Source organism: Micromesistius poutassou (genome assembly GCF_964030765.1).
Source record: "Micromesistius poutassou genome assembly, chromosome: 9".
Classification (NCBI taxonomy): domain Eukaryota; kingdom Metazoa; phylum Chordata; class Actinopteri; order Gadiformes; family Gadidae; genus Micromesistius; species Micromesistius poutassou.
In genome coordinates this window covers 194,312-213,461 of record NC_140279.1, presented here as the reverse complement: position 1 = coordinate 213,461, position 19,150 = coordinate 194,312, and the positions used below count along the sequence as shown (strand labels likewise).

Here is a 19,150-nt window from a genome sequence, read left to right as displayed (position 1 = left end):
ACTTTGTCTCACACACACCCGTACACAAATACACACATACTGTAGTGGAGTTTGAGAGACAAAACGTGCAAGAATTCGTCTTCTGTTCTCCCCAGCTTCTGCTTTAGTCCCTTTTAGTTTCTTTGGATTTGATTCGTCAGATGTATCTAGACGGTAAACTGGGCGCTTCTGCTGGTTTTGTTGGTTTGCAGCATTGGCCACTGGGCCGCTCATAAATATGAACAAGGAAGCCAGGTGAGTCAGTTCAGCCTACTAATAAATAAGGACCCCCCCCCCCCCCCCTCTTGTTGGTAGAGAGAGAAGTGGTTGAGCCCTCATAAAGACACTGCAGAACAGACTGTGGTTCAGCATGTGGAACTGACTGAGAGGAACCAAACCAGAGAGAAAGCCCTCTTCAAAAAGCTCAACGGTTGCTGGGAGGATCTGCTGGGCGATTACGGAGCAAGAGACTCTTAGCTGACTTACTGTCTAACAAGGAACGGCCAAGCTGGGACAGCAGGAAGCACAGAGGGAGAGAGAGGAGATCGCCCTCCAGCCCAAAGTTTGTTGTGTGTCTGGTTGCTATGGCTAAGCCCGTTGTGTTTTGTTCTCCCCCACCCCTCCCCCCTCCTCCCCTCCTCCCCCTCTCCCCTTCTCCCTTTCTCTTCTTCTCCCTCCACTCGTCCCTCCCTTTACAACCCCCCTCCCCCCCCCCCCCCTCCCTCTGCTCCCCGGCCCCTCCCCCTGTCCCCCCCCCCCCTTCCCTCTCTGCCCCCCCCGGCCCCTCCCCTCCTGCAGGCTACGCTGGACGTGGTGATGAACCTCCAGTTCCACTTCATCGAGAAGCTCTGGCAAACCTTCTGGTATTCAGCGGCGCCCTCTAGTGACGGGAGCACAACCTGCCCGCCAGGTCGGTGTGGCTGCACTCAGCCGGCACCAGGCTGGACACACAGACCTTGTTGCACACAAATCTTCTGATAATAAATTCATGTTTGAGTCTGTGTTGATTGGCCCTTTGTGCGCGTTGCAGCGACGACGACATGGACGGCGTCATCCCCCGGGAGAAGCTGATGGCGCTGTGCAAGTACGAGCCGGTGCGGCTGTGGATGCGGAGCTGTGACCACATCCTGTACCAGGCGCTGGTGGAGATCCTGATCCCGGACGTGCTGCGCCCCGTACCCAGTCAGTACCCCCGTACACCAGACCCCCCCGCTACCTGCTCCGTGACATCACGTCCTCTCTCAATCTGCCCTGTGACATCACTCCCCCCCCCACTGTGAAAGGTTCCATGGGGCTGGGACGGTGTCAGCGTTCTTTATTGCTGCTGAATATTTCCCACGTGTGTGTCGTCACACGTCCGTCTCTGTATTCTATTCCGATATGGCGCTCGGCCCTCGCCCTCCAGCGGTGGTTCTGACCTCCCTGTACACTGAGTCCGGGGTCCTGACGCTCGTGTTCCTCTCCTTCCTCAGGCACGCTCACTCAGGCCATCCGCAACTTCGCCAAGAGCCTGGAGAGCTGGCTGACCGCCGCCATGAGCGACTTCCCACACGACATCGTGCGCACCAAGGTGAGCGTCCAGCACTCTGGTGGCCCAGGCTGCGGGGGGAAGGCTCCTCGTCAAGGCTAACGTGTGTGTGTGTGTGTGTGTGTGCGTGTGCGTGTGCAGGCTGCAGTGGTCAGTGCCTTTGCCCAGACGCTGCGCCGCTACACCAGCCTGAACCACCTGGCGCAGGCGCGGCGCGCGCGTGCTGCAGAACACGTCCCAGATCAACCAGATGCTCTCAGACCTCAACCGCGTGGACTTCGCCAACGTGCAGGTAACCACAGCTTCAGAGGGCTCACAGGCAGCGTGTCTTTAGCCGTACAATCCACAAGGGCAGATTTGAGAACTGTCAGCTGTTAGTGAGTGAAATATCTGCCACACTACCTACCTCTGTATCTCTGTCTGAGACCATTACCTACCTCTGTATCTCTGTCTGAGACCATTACCTACCTCTGTATCTCTGTCTGAGACCATTACCCTACCTCTGTATCTCTGTCTGAGACCATTACCTACCTCTGTATCTCTGTAGGAGACCATACCTACTCTGTATCTCTGTCTGAGACCATTACCTACCTCTGTATCTCTGTCTGAGACCATTACCTACCTCTGTATCTCTGTAGGAGACCATTACCTACCTCTGTATCTCTGTATGAGACCATTACCTACCTCTGTATCTCTGTCTGAGACCATTACCTACCTCTGTATCTCTGTCTGAGACCATTACCTACCTCTGTATCTCTGTCTGAGACCATTACCTACCTCTGTATCTCTGTCTGAGACCATTACCTACCTCTGTATCTCTGTCTGAGACCATTACCTACCTCTGTATCTCTGTAGGAGACCATTACCTACCTCTGTATCTCTGTATGAGACCATTACCTACCTCTGTATCTCTGTCTGAGACCATTACCTACCTCTGTATCTCTGTAGGAGACCATTACCTACCTCTGTATCTCTGTATGAGACCATTACCTACCTCTGTATCTCTGTCTGAGACCATTACCTACCTCTGTATCTCTGTCTGAGACCATTACCTACCTCTGTATCTCTGTCTGAGACCATTACCTACCTCTGTATCTCTGTCTGAGACCATTACCTACCTCTGTATCTCTGTCTGAGACCATTACCTACCTCTGTATCTCTGTAGGAGACCATTACCTACCTCTGTATCTCTGTCTGAGACATTACCTACCTCTGTATCTCTGTAGGAGACCATTACCTACCTCTGTATCTCTGTATGAGACCATTACCTACCTCTGTATCTCTGTCTGAGACCATTACCTACCTCTGTATCTCTGTAGGAGACCATTACCTACCTCTGTATCTCTGTAGGAGACCATTACCTACCTCTGTATCTCTGTAGGAGACCATTACCTACCTCTGTATCTCTGTAGGAGACCATTACCTATCTCTGTAGGAGACCATTACCTACCTCTGTATCTCTGTCTGAGACCATTACCTACCTCTGTATCTCTGTCTGAGACCATTACCTACCTCTGTATCTCTGTATGATCTGATGTAGACCAATTCATCACTGCTAGGGCATTGTTTCTTTTTTAGGCATTTCTTAATTCTTTCTCATGTCTGCCCTCTTGGACCTCTCCAAGCGGCCTCCAGCAGCTGTAGCGGTGTCAGTATCATTGTGTCGTCCGTACTGCGTCTCACTGAACGCCGCTGGGCGTGTTTGGTCCACAGGAGCAGGCCTCGTGGGTGTGCCAGTGTGACGAGAGCGTGGTCCAGCGTCTGGAGCAGGACTTCAAGGTCACCCTGCAGCAGCAGAGCTCCCTGGACCAGTGGGCCGCCTGGCTGGACAACGTGGTGTCCCAGGTGCTGAAGCCCCACCAGGGCAGCCCCAGCCTGCCCAAAGCCGCCCGCCAGTTCCTGCTCAAGTGGTCCTTCTACAGGTACATCTACTCCCTCTACCGCCCTGACTCTGGGACTGGATTGTACACTAAACGGCTAAAATAATCTAACCTACTATTGGGGAAAATCGTACGTAGTAATTACCCTGGAAATCCAGAGTTCTCACGAGAGCACAATTAGAATTTGCTCAGCGAGTCACTCTGGGAACGAGCAATATACTCATTCCCCGATTCCCCTGGCCCAGAACATTAACCAATCACATCGGTGTATCTGATATAGGCGGGGCCAAAAGCGTTGCTGTTTTACCGATCCGATATGGCAAGTCTATTGGTTAGCTCCGCTGGTCTGGATACGTCACCCCTTGTATTCTTCTGATTGGTCGTAGTGTTATCCAATTGCGTGCAGTGATATTTTCAAATGCATGCTTGGTGCCGCCCCTCGAGTCGGGCCATTGTCATTCCTCGCTGCCAGACCCTACAGCGCTCTAGACGTGGCTCTGGATCAGACCCTACAGCTCTCTAGACGTGGCTCTGGATCAGACCCTACAGCTCTCTAGACGTGGCTCTGGATCAGACCCTACAGCTCTCTAGACGTGGCTCTGGATCAGACCCTACAGCTCTCTAGACGTGGCTCTGGATCAGACCCTACAGCTCTCTAGACGTGGCTCTGGATCAGACCCTACAGCTCTCTAGACGTGGCTCTGGATCAGACCCTACAGCTCTCTAGACGTGGCTCTGGATCAGACCCTACAGCTCTCTAGACGTGGCTCTGGATCAGACCCTACAGCTCTCTAGACGTGGCTCTGGATCAGACCCTACAGCTCTCTAGACGTGGCTCTGGATCAGACCCTACAGCTCTCTAGACGTGGCTCTGGATCAGACCCTACAGCTCTCTAGACGTGGCTCTGGATCAGACCCTACAGCTCTCTAGACGTGGCTCTGGATCAGACCCTACAGCTCTCTAGACGTGGCTCTGGATCAGACCCTACAGCTCTCTAGACGTGGCTCTGGATCAGACCCTACAGCTCTCTAGACATGGCTCTGGATCTCCAGGCTACCTAATCCCACTACTATAATATTATGACTTGAAGGGGTTGCCCAGTGGGGGTGGGCTGTGACCTGAGGCTCCTCCTCCCGTGCGCTGTGGGCTGGGGGTGGGCCGTGACCTGAGCGCAGTCTGACTCCTCCCCTCCTCTCAGCTCCATGGTGATCCGGGACCTGACCCTGCGCTCCGCTGCGTCCTTCGGCTCCTTCCACCTGATCCGGCTGCTGTACGACGAGTACATGTTCTACCTGGTGGAGCACCGCGTGGCCCAGGCCACCGGGGAGACGCCCATCGCCGTCATGGGGGAGGTGAGACGCCGTCGGTCGTCCTACGTGAGCTCATTCATGTGGAGGCCTTCTCGCTCTCAAACCCTTTGTTGTTATTTTCCCTCCAACAGTTCAGTGACCTCACCTCCATGATCCCATCCCTCATGGACCGAGGTAAGCTACAAGGTTCAACCTAAAGCAACGTTTCAAAAGGTATTTCAACTGAAACCAGAACCTGTTCTCACGCCCCTACCAATCATCTCTCTCCACCAATCAGACCCGTCTTTCTCCGACGACATGAGCGACATGGGCAGCGACGGCGACGGCTCCCGGGAGCCCAGCGAGCCGGCCGTCAAGCGGGAGCGCATCGAGATCAACCACTCGCTGCAGGAGATCTAGGGCCAGCTCTCCTGGACCTCAGTGGACCCCGGACCACCAGGGGCCCCCCTGTGGCCCCCCACGGCCCCCCTGCGGTCCCCCACGGCCCCCTGCAGTCCCCCACGGCCCCCTGCAGGCCCCCTGCAGTCCCCCACGGCCCTCCGCAGCCCCCCCCCCCGCGCGCGGCCCGGGGCCAGGTGCTCGCTGTACATAGAGAGAAGCGGCCCCTCCCCCTGCTAGTCTATGTACATAACGCTGTCTACTACCCAGGTGAAGAGAATGGGGGGGGGCTGTGGTCTTTGTTTGTAACTGTGAACAAGAAGGACTTTGTGCAGTACCTGTTGTTTTTCCTCCTTGTGTCTCTCTGGATGTGAACCCTTTCGTACGAGTGGTGCTCCGTGGTGTTTAGTCTGGTCCCGGCCCCGCCCAATAGCTGTGCCATAGTGTCATTTGAGTGCCTTAGAATGCTAACTCCTTAAACCACCACCGCTACAGATGTCTATTCCCTCCCTCAGCTGTGCCTCCTACCGCACTATGAATGTATCGTCTCCAAAACCTCAAGACGCTCCACCGACCTTTAAGTCTCTTTTTCGGTGGATCTCGCGTGGCCTCCGCTGCGGCTAGCAGCGTTAACATAACCGCCGCTTTGAAAAGAAAAAGATCCAGTCAGTGTCCATCCTCCGCTCAACCTCCTGACCCCCTCAGATGAACTCCCAGCAGCTCAGTACCAGCTGCCCTGTGGGTCAGTAGGGCCCTGATAAGACGCTCAGCGGCTGATTACCTCAACAGGCTTCATGTGGTCGTGGTCTGGCTCTGATGACAGAGCGGTGTAAAGGATGTAGCCACTGTTAACGTTGTCTCACGGTTTCCTCACATGTAAATACTCATCACGTGGTTTTCTGTAACCCAAATAACAGATGTAGTTTTGTCAAGAGCCTTGTTTTTATGGATGCGTTGGGACAGCCTCCCCTAGGGGCGTTGAAGAGTCCTGGTCCTTAAAGCCTCTGAGATGGAGAGAGGGAAGGGGACTGCTTGACTTTGAAAGGCAAACCGCCACTGTATAGAGACGGTTATCAGAAATCCTTCTGCATAACTGGAATCAATTTAATGACAGCAATCCTTACGTCCCCTTCCCTTGAGTCCGCTGTCCTCCTACCCAGGAGATCCACGCATTCAAAGAACAATGTGCTTGGACCTGTTGAAAGCAAAAATCCTTATTTAAAGAAATGAACACAATCTTTAGAAAAGGGCAGCATCGTGTTGGCTGAGGCGGTGCCCGGCTGCAGAAACACCCGGATGTTCATGGGGACCCCCCCCACCCCCTCCCTCCACCCACAAGAGATTTTTGTACAACAGCTCAGTTATTTGATGATTTGAAACTGAAATGGCTCCCATAACATGTGCCTATAGATGTCTTGCTATATATACATAAATATATATAAATATATATATAGATCTATATATAGCCATAGTTTAACCATAGACCTAAATATGAAACCAAGATACTGTTAAGATATATGAATATATTTCTTTATATGACATAGAAAATGTGTGTGTGTATTTCTGTGGCCTTTTGAACTTCTATCTTGGTACTTGTCAGTAATGGTCCTATTTTATTGGGGTTGGTGTGTGGGAGAATGTGGGCTTGATGTTTAATTTAATGGTTAGACTGGTGTGATACATTTCAAATCTCAATTGTTCAACATATGAATGTTCTTGTTATTAGTTGGATGTGCCGCTGACGCACCCCGAGTAAGATGTGCAGTGGTCATGAAAAAAAATAATATTTATACCGTTTGGCCCATTTGATTGACATCTTTTGCGTTTTGAAATTGGTTTTGATTGTTTTGCTGGATCCTTGCGTAACTCCTCTGGTTTTTGTTGTAGCCATGAAGATCTAAGTTTGAGTTATGTAAGGTTTTTCTTTTTGTAACTTGTGCCTGTCACAGTAATTTGCCTTTAAGTGCTTTTGGGAAATTCTTATGTACTTTGTAATGTTTTTGTAATGCTGTTTAGACATTTGGCTGAGAATGATTTTTTTATTGAATTAGATTTGGTTCTTCTTACAAGTATACTGAACCTTTATTTTAGTGTATTTTTAAACCCATTCTTGACTACACTTTACATAGCCTAATGGCAGACAGTGGTCTGTAATAAACTGCATAGTTGAACTGTATTTTGTACCTGGTCAAAATGTGTAATAAATTGGTGTAAACCACAAGATTGAGCATGTTTAATAGTATTTTTTAATCAAATATCAACATCACAAAACTGCCAACAGCAAGTGTACAAACTTATTTTTCTCACAAGTATTGCTAGAACTGGTAATTATCTTCACAACTTATTAATTAAAATGTAACTATTTAGCTTTAGACATCTTTTGCATATTTACATTACAAATAAAATCCTAGTTTCCATTCCATCCACAACCGAGTGATGTTCTCCCCTTGAATCGTACGTGATCGTAGTAGAGGACCAGGACCAGGGGGAACCAGGACCAGGGACCAGGACCAGCAGGGACCAGGAGGAGGGACCAGGACCAGGGACCAGGAGGAGGGGCCAGGAGGGACCAGGACCAGGGACCAGGAGGAGGGGCCAGGAGGGACCAGGACGAGGGACCAGGACCAGGAGGAAGGACCAGGTACTAGGAGGAGGGGGAGGGACCAGGAGGAGGGACCAGGAGGAGGGACCAGGGGGAGGGACCAGGAGGAGGGACCAGGACCAGGAGGAGGGACTAGGGACCAGGAGGAGGGACCAGGGACCAGGAGGAGGGACCAGGGACCAGGAGGAGGGACCAGGACCAGGTACCAGGAGGAGGGGCCAGGGACCAGGAGGAAGGGGAGGGACCAGGAGGAGGGACCAGGACCAGGAGGAGGGACTAGGGACCAGGAGGAAGGGGAGGGGCCAGGACCAGGGACCAGGAGGAGGGGCCAGGAGGGACCAGGACCAGGAGGAGGGGGAGGGACCAGGAGGAGGGACTAGGGACCAGGAGGAGGAGGGACCAGGGACCAGGAGGAGGGACCAGGGACCAGGAGGAGGAGGGACCAGGGACCAGGACGGACTAGGAGGAGGGACCGGGAGGAGGTGCCCCCCCGCTGGGGCCAGACTAATTCAACAAGGGAACAATAATAAATAAACACATCTCAGCAGGAGGCGCACATTGTACCACGGGGTGGGAGCTCTGCTGGACGTCGTTTCCTTCCAGCGCTGGCGTCTCAGTGCAGCCCCCAGTGCAGCCCCCGGCCCCCCCCACCTCCAGCGGCCGGCGGTGCCCTCTGACGGAGCCCTCTGGAGCCCGCTGCTCTGTGAATGTGTTCCGCTGGGAGCGCCTCACAGGGAGCAGCCCGCCATGTATTTTCCTGTCAAAAGTGGAGAGAAAAGAAAGTGGTGAGTCAGAAATGCAGACTTATTATTATTATTATTATTATACTAACAACCTGCTTCACCACAACAACACATTTGCAGTCATATTCCGCTCGTTATAAATGGCTTAAAACAACGGCCTGAGAAGCGTTCACTACGTGATGCACACGACAACACTGATGTTGTACCAGTGTAGTAGTACCAGTGTAGAACCAGTACAGTAGTACCAGTGAAGTAGTACCAGTGTAGTAGTACCAGTGTAGTAGTAACAGTGTAGAACCAGTACAGTAGTACCAGTACAGTAGTACCAATGTAGTAGTAACAGTGTAGTACCAGTACAGCAGTACCAGTGCAGCAGTACCAGTGTAGTACCAGTACAGTAGTACCAGTGAAGTAGTACCAGTGTAGTAGTAACAGTGTAGAACCAGTACAGTAGTACCAGTACAGTAGTACCAATGTAGTAGTAACAGTGTAGTACCAGTACAGCAGTACCAGTGCAGCAGTACCAGTGTAGTACCAGTACAGTAGTACCAGTGAAGTAGTACCAGTGTAGTAGTAACAGTGTAGAACCAGTACAGTAGTACCAGTGTAGTACCAGTACAGTAGTACCAATGTAGTAGTAACAGTGTAGTACCAGTACAGCAGTACCAGTGCAGCAGTACCAGTGTAGTACCAGTACAGTAGTACCAGTGAAGTAGTACCAGTGTAGTAGTAACAGTGTAGAACCAGTACAGTAGTACCAGTGTAGTACCAGTACAGTAGTACCAGTGTAGTAGTAACAGTGTAGTACCAGTACAGTAGTACCAGTGAAGTAGTACCAGTGAAGTAGTACCAGTGTAGTACCAGTACAGTAGTACCAGTGTAGTACCAGTACAGTAGTACCAGTGAAGTAGTACCAGTGAAGTAGTACCAGTGTAGTACCAGTACAGTAGTACCAGTGTAGTACCAGTACAGTAGTACCAATGTAGTAGTAACAGTGTAGTACCAGTACAGTAGTACCAGTGTAGTACCAGTACAGTAGTACCAGCGCAGCAGTACCAGTACAGTAGTACCAGTACAGTAGTACCAGTATAGTACCACTAATAATAATAATAATAATAACAACCTTTTCACCGTTTCACCACAACAACACATTTGCAGTCATATTCCGCTCGTTATAAATGGTTTAAAACAACGGCCTGAGAAGCGTTCACTACGTGTGACGCACGCGACAGCGCCGCCGGGAGAGGGGGGGTCCACCGCCGCCCACCTGTTGCAAAGCGCTTCTTGACGAGGGACATGCGGTAGCGACTGCCCACCAGCTCCAGGTCCAGCCCCGACAGAGAGGCCCCCGAGCCCACGAACTGGACCGCCAGCGTGGGGGGCGGCTTGCGGGGGACCTCCAGGCACTGCCAGCTGGCACACAGCGTCCCCGAGCCTGTTCTCACACACACATACACACACAGGGACAGACACACACACACACACACAGGGAGAGAGACACACACACACACACACACACAGGGAGAGAGACACACACACACAGGGACAGACAGACACACACACACAGGGACAGACAGACACACACACACAGGGAGAGAGACACACACACACACACACACAGGGAGAGAGACACACACACACAGGGAGACACACACACACACACACACACACACACACACACACACACACACACACACACACACACACACACACACACACACACACACACACACACACACACACACACACACACACACACACACACGGCTTTGAAGATGTGTGTGTGTGTGGCTGGATGCAGAGAGATGACGAATGTAACGCAGAGCTTTCCAGCGTGACGACCAGAGGACTGATTTACATACGAGCGGTTTAAATTTTGCCCTCATTGGATCATAAACTGCAGATGTCTTCCAACAAGTATAGACTTCCACTTATAAATATTTCACTAGTTGTGTATCACAGCCCTGAAGGCCAGCGGTTTTTCCACACAGCGGTCTACAACTTTGCCAACACAGACAAAAAAAATAAAAATAAATGAATGTTCTGGTCATGGGCAGTTGTTTTAGAGCTTCTGTTATTTACAACCGATCCAGAGACCGAATGAGAAACAGGCCATAATACACATTCATTGGATACATACTCAACTCAATTGGTGGAGATTATGAGCAAAAGTAATTAGAAGTGAAACGTGTTTGAGGTAAAACCACTCCCAGCCGCAGACTAACATCCCCTGATGCCGCTGGAGGAGAGGAAGACGGCGACACTGAGAGAGAGGCGGCTCTGACCTTTGCTGTGGTTGGTCGGGGAGAGGTTGGACAACTTCCACAGCAGACGTCTCTCATCAGCACTCCTGCAGAGGGAAACAAGCCAGAGAGGGTGAGGAGAGGGAGGGGAGAGAGGGGAGAGAGGGAGAGAGGGAGAGGAGAGGGAGGGAGGGAGGGAGGGAGGGAGGGAGAGAGCGGAGAGAGGGAGAGGGGGAGAGGAGAGGGAGAGAGGGAGAGGAGAGGGAGGGAGGGAGGGAGGGAGGGAGGGAGGGAGAGAGCGGAGAGAGGGAGAGGGGGAGAGAGGAGGGAGAGGGGAGAGAGGTGGAGAGAAAGAGGAGAGAGGAAGAGGAGGGGGAGAGGAGAGGGAGAGAGGGGAGGGGGAGGGAGAGGAGAGAGGAGGAGAGAAAGAGAGAGAGAGGGAGAGGGGAGGGGAGAGAGGAGAGGGGGAGGGGAGGAGAGGAGAGCCTCCCTGATCTCCCAGAGGTCTGCTCTGCCTTTCATCCCCCACAGGTCTCTCTTTGTCTCACCCCGTCTCTCTCTTTGTCTCACCCCGTCTCTCTCTTTATCTCACCCTGTCTCACTCTTTATCTCACCCCGTCTCACTCTTTATCTCACCCTGTCTCTCTCTTTATCTCACCCTGTCTAACTCTTTGTCTCACCCCGTCTCACTCTTTGTCTCACCCCGTCTCACTCGTTGTCTCACCCCGTCTCACTCGTTGTCTCACCCGTCTCTCTTTATCTCACCCCGTCTCACTCTCTCTTTATGAAGAGTCTCTCTAAATGGGACAAGTGTGGGACATAAATGGGACATGAATGGGACAAGTGTGAGACATAAATGGGACACAAATGGGACAAGTGTGGGACACATGGGAAAAGTGTGGGACATAAATGGGACAAGTGTGGGACAAAAATGGGACAAGTGTGGGACATAAATGGGACAAGTGTGGGACATAAATGGGACACAAATTGGACAAGTGTGGGACACATGGGAAAAGTGTGGGACATAAATGGGACAAGTGTGGGACATAAATGGGACATAAATGGGACAAGTGTGGGACAAAAATGGGACAAGTGTGGGACATGAATGGGACATAAATGGGACAAGTGTGGGACATAAATGGGACACAAATGGGACAAGTGTGGGACACATGGGAAAAGTGTGGGACATAAATGGGACAAGTGTGGGACATAAATGGGACAAGTGTGGGACAAAAATGGGACAAGTGTGGGACATAAATGGGACATGAATGGGACATAAATGGGAAAAGTGTGGGACATAAATGGGACAAGTGTGGGACATAAATGGGACATAAATGGGACAAGTGTGGGACATAAATGGGACAAGTGTGGGACATAAATGGGACATGAATGGGACATAAATGGGAAAAGTGTGGGACATAAATGGGACATAAATGGGACAAGTGTGGGACATAAATGGGACAAGTGTGAGACATAAATGGGACAAGTGTGGGACATAAATGGGACATAAATGGGACAAGTGTGGGACATAAATGGGACATAAATTGGACAAGTGTGGGACATAAATGGGACATAAATGGGACGAGTGTGGGACATAAATGGGACATAAATGGGAAAAGTGTGGGACATAAATGGGACAAGTGTGGGACATAAATGGGACATAAATGGGACAAGTGTGGGACATAAATGGGAAAAGTGTGGGACATAAATGGGACAAGTGTGGGACATAAATGGGACATAAATGGGACAAGTGTGGGACAAAAATGGGACAAGTGTGGGACATGAATGGGACATAAATGGGACACAAATGGGACAAGTGTGGGACATAAATGGGACATAAATGGGACAAATGTGGGACAAGTGTGGGACATAAATGGGACAAGTGTGGGACAAGTGTGGGACATAAATGGGACAAGTGTGGGACATAAATGGGACAAGTGTGGGACATAAATGGGACAAGTGTGGGACATAAATGGGACATAAATGGGAAAAGTGTGGGACATAAATGGGACAAGTGTGGGACATAAATGGGACATAAATGGGACAAGTGTGGGACATAAATGGGACAAGTGTGGGACATAAATGGGACATGAATGGGACATAAATGGGACAAGTGTGGGACATAAATGGGACAAGTGTGGGACAAAAATGGGACAAGTGTGGGACACGAATGGGACATAAATGGGAAAAGTGTGGGACATAAATGGGACATAAATGGGACAAGTGTGGGACATAAATGGGACATAAATGGGAAAAGTGTGGGACATAAATGGGACATAAATGGGACAAGTGTGGGACATAAATGGGACATAAATGGGACAAGTTTGGGACATAAATGGGACAAGTGTGGGACATAAATGGGACATAAGTGTGGGACAAGTGTGGGACATAAATGGGACAAGTGTGGGACATAAATGGGACAAGTGTGGGACATAAATGGGACAAGTGTGGGACATAAATGGGACACAAATAGGACAAGTGTGGGACATAAATGGGACATAAATGGGACACAAATGGGACAAGTGTTGGACACATGGGACAAGTGTGGGACAAAAATGGGACAAGTGTGGGACATAAATAGGACATGAATGGGACATAAATGGGACAAGTGTGGGACATAAATGGGACAAGTGTTGGACATAAATGGGACAAGTGTGGGACATAAATGGGACACAAATTGGACAAGTGTGGGACACATGGGAAAAGTGTGGGACATAAATGGGACACAAATTGGACAAGTGTGGGACACATGGGAAAAGTGTGGGACATAAATGGGACAAGTGTGGGACATAAATGGGACATAAATGGGACAAGTGTGGGACATAAATGGGACAAGTGTGGGACATAAATGGGACATAAATGGGACAAGTGTGGGACATAAATGGGACAAATGTGGGACATGTGTGGGACATAAATGGGACAAGTGTGGGACATAAATGGGACATAAATGGGACAAATGTGGGACAAGTGTGGGACATAAATGGGACAAGTGTGGGACATAAATGGGACAAGTGTGGGACATAAATGGGACAAGTGTGGGACAAAAATGGGACATAAATGGGAAAAGTGTGGGACATAAATGGGACATAAATGGGACAAGTGTGGGACATAAATGGGACAAGTGTGGGACATGAATGGGACATAAATGGGACAAGTGTGGGACATAAATGGGACATAAATGGGACAAGTTTGGGACATAAATGGGACATAAGTGTGGGACAAGTGTGGGACATAAATGGGACAAGTGTGGGACATAAATGGGACAAGTGTGGGACATAAATGGGACAAGTGTGGGACATAAATGGGACATAAATTGGACAAGTGTGGGACATAAATGGGACAAATGTGGGACATAAATGGGACAAGTGTGGGACATGAATGGGACATAAATTGGACAAGTGTGGGACATAAATGGGACAAATGTGGGACATAAATGGGACAAGTGTGGGACAAGTGTGGGACATAAATGGGACAAGTGTGGGACATAAATGGGACAAATGTGGGACATAAATGGGACAAGTGTGGGACAAGTGTGGGACATAAATGGGACAAGTGTGGGACATGAATGGGACATAAATGGGACACAAATGGGACAAGTGTGGGACATAAATGGGACAAGTGTGGGACAAGTGTGGGACATAAATGGGACAAGTGTGGGACATGAATGGGACATAAATGGGACACAAATGGGACAAGTGTTGGACACATGGGACAAGTGTGGGACATAAATGGGACAAGTGTGGGACAAAAATGGGACAAGTGTGGGACATAAATGGGACAAGTGTTGGACATAAATGGGACAAGTGTGGGACATAAATGGGACACAAATTGGACAAGTGTGGGACACATGGGAAAAGTGTGGGACATAAATGGGACACAAATTGGACAAGTGTGGGACACATGGGAAAAGTGTGGGACATAAATGGGACAAGTGTGGGACATAAATGGGACATAAATGGGACAAGTGTGGGACATAAATGGGACAAGTGTGGGACATAAATGGGACATAAATGGGACAAGTGTGGGACATAAATGGGACATAAATGGGACAAGTGTGGGACATAAATGGGACATAAATGGGACAAATGTGGGACAAGTGTGGGACATAAATGGGACATAAATGGGACAAGTGTGGGACATAAATGGGACAAGTGTTGGACACATGGTACAAGTGTGGGACATAAATGGGACAAGTGTGGGACAAAAATGGGACAAGTGTGGGACATAAATGGGACAAGTGTGGGACATAAATGGGACATGAATGGGACATACATGGGACAAGTGTGGGACATAAATGGGACAAGTGTGGGACATAAATGGGACAAGTGTGGGACATAAATGGGACAAGTGTGGGACATAAATGGGACATGAATGGGACATACATGGGACAAGTGTGGGACATAAATGGGACAAGTGTGGGACATAAATGGGACAAGTGTGGGACAAAAATGGGACAAGTGTGGGACATAAATGGGACAAGTGTGGGACAAAAATGGGACAAGTGTGGGACATAAATGGGACAAGTGTGGGACATAAATGGGACATGAATGGGACATACATGGGACAAGTGTGGGACATAAATGGGACAAGTGTGGGACATAAATGGGACATGAATGGGACATACATGGGACAAGTGTGGGACATAAATGGGACAAGTGTGGGACATAAATGGGACAAGTGTGGGACAAAAGTGGGACATAAATGGGACAAGTGTGGGACAAAAATGGGACAAGTGTGGGACGTAAATGGGACAAGTGTGGGACAAGTGTGGGACATAAATGGGACAAGTGTCGGACATGAATGGGACATAAATGGGACACAAATGGGACAAGTGTTGGACACATGGGACAAGTGTGGGACATAAATGGGACAAGTGTGGGACATAAATGGGACATAAATTGGACAAGTGTGGGACATAAATGGGACAAGTGTGGGACAAGTGTGGCACAAGTGTGGGACATAAATGGGACAAGTGTGGGACATAAATGGGACATAAATGGGACAAGTGTGGGACATAAATGGGACAAGTGTGGGACATAAATGGGACAAGTGTGGGACATAAATGGGACAAGTGTGGCACAAGTGTGGGACATAAATGGGACAAGTGTGGGACATAAATGGGACATAAATGGGACAAGTGTGGGACATAAATGGGACAAGTGTGGGACATAAATGGGACAAGTGTGGGACATAAATGGGACATAAATGGGACAAGTGTGGGACATAAATGGGACAAGTGTGGGACATGAATGGGACAAGTGTGGGACAAGTGTGGGACATAAATGGGACATAAATGGGACAAGTATGGGACAAGTGTGGGACATAAATGGGACATAAATGGGACAAGTGTGGGACATAAATGGGACAAGTTTGGGACATAAATGGGACAAGTGTGGGACATAAATGGGACAAGTGTGGGACAAGTGTGGGACAAGTGTGGGACATAAATGGGACAAGTGTGGGACATAAATGGGACAGGTGTGGGACATAAATGGGACAAGTGTGGGACATAAATGGGACAAGTGTGGGACATAAATGGGACATAAATTGGACAAGTGTGGGACATAAATGGGACAAATGTGGGACAAGTGTGGGACATAAATGGGACAAGTGTGGGACATGAATGGGACATAAATGGGACAAGTGTGGGGCATAAATGGGACACAAATGGGACAAGTGTGGGACATAAATGGGACAGGTGTGGGACATAAATGGGACAAGTGTGGGACAAGTGTGGGACATAAATGGGACATAAATTGGACAAGTGTGGGACATAAATGGGACATAAATGGGACATAAATGGGACAAATGTGGGACAAGTGTGGGACATAAATGGGACAAGTGTGGGACATAAATGGGACACAAATGGGACAAGTGTTGGACACATGGGACAAGTGTGGGACATAAATGGGACAAGTGTGGGACAAAAATGGGACAAGTGTGGGACATAAATGGGACAAGTGTGGGACATAAATGGGACATAAATGGGACATGAATGGGACAAGTGTGGGACATAAATGGGACACAAATTGGACAAGTGTGGGACACATGGGAAAAGTGTGGGACATAAATGGGACACAAATTGGACAAGTGTGGGACACATGGGAAAAGTGTGGGACATAAATGGGACAAGTGTGGGACATAAATGGGACATAAATGGGACAAGTGTGGGACATAAATGGGACATAAATGGGACAAGTGTGGGACATAAATGGGACAAATGTGGGACAAGTGTGGGACATAAATGGGACAAATGTGGGACAAGTGTGGGACATAAATGGGACATAAATGGGACAAGTGTGGGACATAAATGGGACAAGTGTTGGACACATGGTACAAGTGTGGGACATAAATGGGACAAGTGTGGGACATAAATGGGACAAGTGTGCGACATAAATGGGACAAGTGTGGGACATAAATGGGACATAAATGGGACAAGTGTGGGACATAAATGGGACAAGTGTGGGACATAAATGGGACACAAATTGGACAAGTGTGGGACATAAATGGGACAAGTGTGGGACATAAATGGGACAAGTGTGGGATATGAATGAGACATAAATGGGACAAGTGTGGGACACATGGGAAAAGTGTGGGACATAAATGGGACAAGTGTGGGACATAAATGGGACAAGTGTGGGACAAAAATGGGACAAGTGTGGGACATAAATGGGACATGAATGGGACATAAATGGGAAAAGTGTGGGACATAAATGGGACATAAATGGGACAAGTGTGGGACATAAATGGGACACAAATAGGACAAGTGTGGGACACACGGGAAAAGTGTGGGACATAAATGGGACAAGTGTGGGACATAAATGGGACATAAATGGGACAAGTGTGGGACATAAATGGGACACAAGGGAAAAGTGTGGGACATAAATGGGACAAGTGTGGGACATAAATGGGACATGAATGGGACAAGTGTGGGACATAAATGGGACACAAATTGGACAAGTGTGGGACACATGGGAAAAGTGTGGGACATAAATGGGACATAAATGGGACAAGTGTGGGACATAAATGGGACATAAATGGGACAAATGTGGGACAAGTGTGGGACATAAATGGGACATAAATGGGACAAGTGTTGGACACATGGTACAAGTGTGGGACATAAATGGGACAAGTGTGGGACATAAATGGGACAAGTGTGGGACATAAATGGGACAAGTGTGGGACATAAATGGGACATAAATGGGACAAGTGTGGGACATAAATGGGACAAGTGTGGGACATAAATGGGACACAAATTGGACAAGTGTGGGACACATGGGAAAAGTGTGGGACATAAATGGGACAAGTGTGGGACATAAATGGGACAAGTGTGGGATATGAATGGGACATAAATGGGACAAGTGTGGGACATAAATGGGACAAAAATGGGACAAGTGTGGGACACATGGGAAAAGTGTGGAACATAAATGGGACAAGTGTGGGACATAAATGGGACAAGTGTGGGACAAAAATGGGACAAGTGTGGGACATAAATGGGACAAGTGTGGGACATAAATGGGACATGAATGGGACATAAATGGGAAAAGTGTGGGACATAAATGGGACACAAATAGGACAAGTCTGGGACACACGGGAAAAGTGTGGGACATAAATGGGACAAGTGTGGGACATAAATGGGACATAAATGGGACAAGTGTGGGACATAAATGGGACACAAGGGAAAAGTGTGGGACATAAATGGGACAAGTGTGGGACATAAATGGGACATAAATGGGACAAGTGTGGGACAAAAATGGGACAAGTGTGGGACATAAATGGGACATGAATGTGACATAAATGGGAAAAGTGTGGGACATAAATGGGACAAGTGTGGGACAAGTGTGGGACATAAATGGGACATAAATGCGACAAGTGTGGGACATAAATGGGACAAGTGTGGGACATAAACGGGACAAGTGTGGGACATAAATGGGACAAGTGTGGGACATAAATGGGACATAAATGGGACAAGTGTGGGACATAAATGGGACAAGTGTTGGACACATGGTACAAGTGTGGGACATAAATGGGACAAGTGTGCGACATAAATGGGACAAGTGTGGGACATAAATGGGACATAAATGGGACAAGTGTGGGACATAAATGGGACAAGTGTGGGACATAAATGGGACACAAATTGGACAAGTGTGGGACACATGGGAAAAGTGTGGGACATAAATGGGACAAGTGTGGGACATAAATGGGACAAGTGTGGGATATGAATGAGACATAAATGGGACAAGTGTGGGACACATGGGAAAAGTGTGGGACATAAATGGGACAAGTGTGGGACATAAATGGGACAAGTGTGGGACAAAAATGGGACAAGTGTGGGACATAAATGGGACAAGTGTGGGACATAAATGGGACATGAATGGGACATAAATGGGACAAGTGTGGGACATAAATGGGACACAAATAGGACAAGTGTGGGACACACGGGAAAAGTGTGGGACATAAATGGGACAAGTGTGGGACATAAATGG

At 49.0% G+C, this 19,150-nt stretch overlaps 2 protein-coding genes and 1 pseudogene across 3 annotated transcripts in view; 2 read left to right on the top strand and 1 right to left on the bottom strand.

Annotated features, from left to right (window-relative positions):
* Positions 1–957, top strand: part of LOC311353570 — a 2,114-nt pseudogene extending 1,157 nt beyond the window's left edge. The window contains exon 3 of the transcript in view: positions 778–957. The product of the transcript in view is annotated as an uncharacterized misc_RNA (transcript). The remainder of the gene's footprint in view (positions 1–777) is intronic.
* Positions 881–7,297, top strand: rfx2 (regulatory factor X, 2 (influences HLA class II expression)). Its single transcript, XM_084472748.1, is given in 8 exon segments — positions 881–1,161; positions 1,452–1,549; positions 1,649–1,726; positions 1,728–1,799; positions 3,221–3,429; positions 4,587–4,740; positions 4,830–4,872; positions 4,976–7,297. Coding segments are annotated over 8 exon segments (918 nt in total). The 5' UTR covers positions 881–1,019; the 3' UTR covers positions 5,098–7,297.
* A 751-nt stretch (positions 7,298–8,048) lies between these two features.
* The window catches only part of fcho1 (FCH and mu domain containing endocytic adaptor 1), a 46,103-nt gene continuing 35,001 nt past the window's right edge, over positions 8,049–19,150 (bottom strand). The window contains 3 exon segments of the mRNA XM_084473487.1: positions 8,049–8,435; positions 9,689–9,856; positions 10,707–10,771. Coding sequence (XP_084329613.1) covers positions 8,407–8,435; positions 9,689–9,856; positions 10,707–10,771 — 262 coding nt within the window. The 3' untranslated portion in view covers positions 8,049–8,406.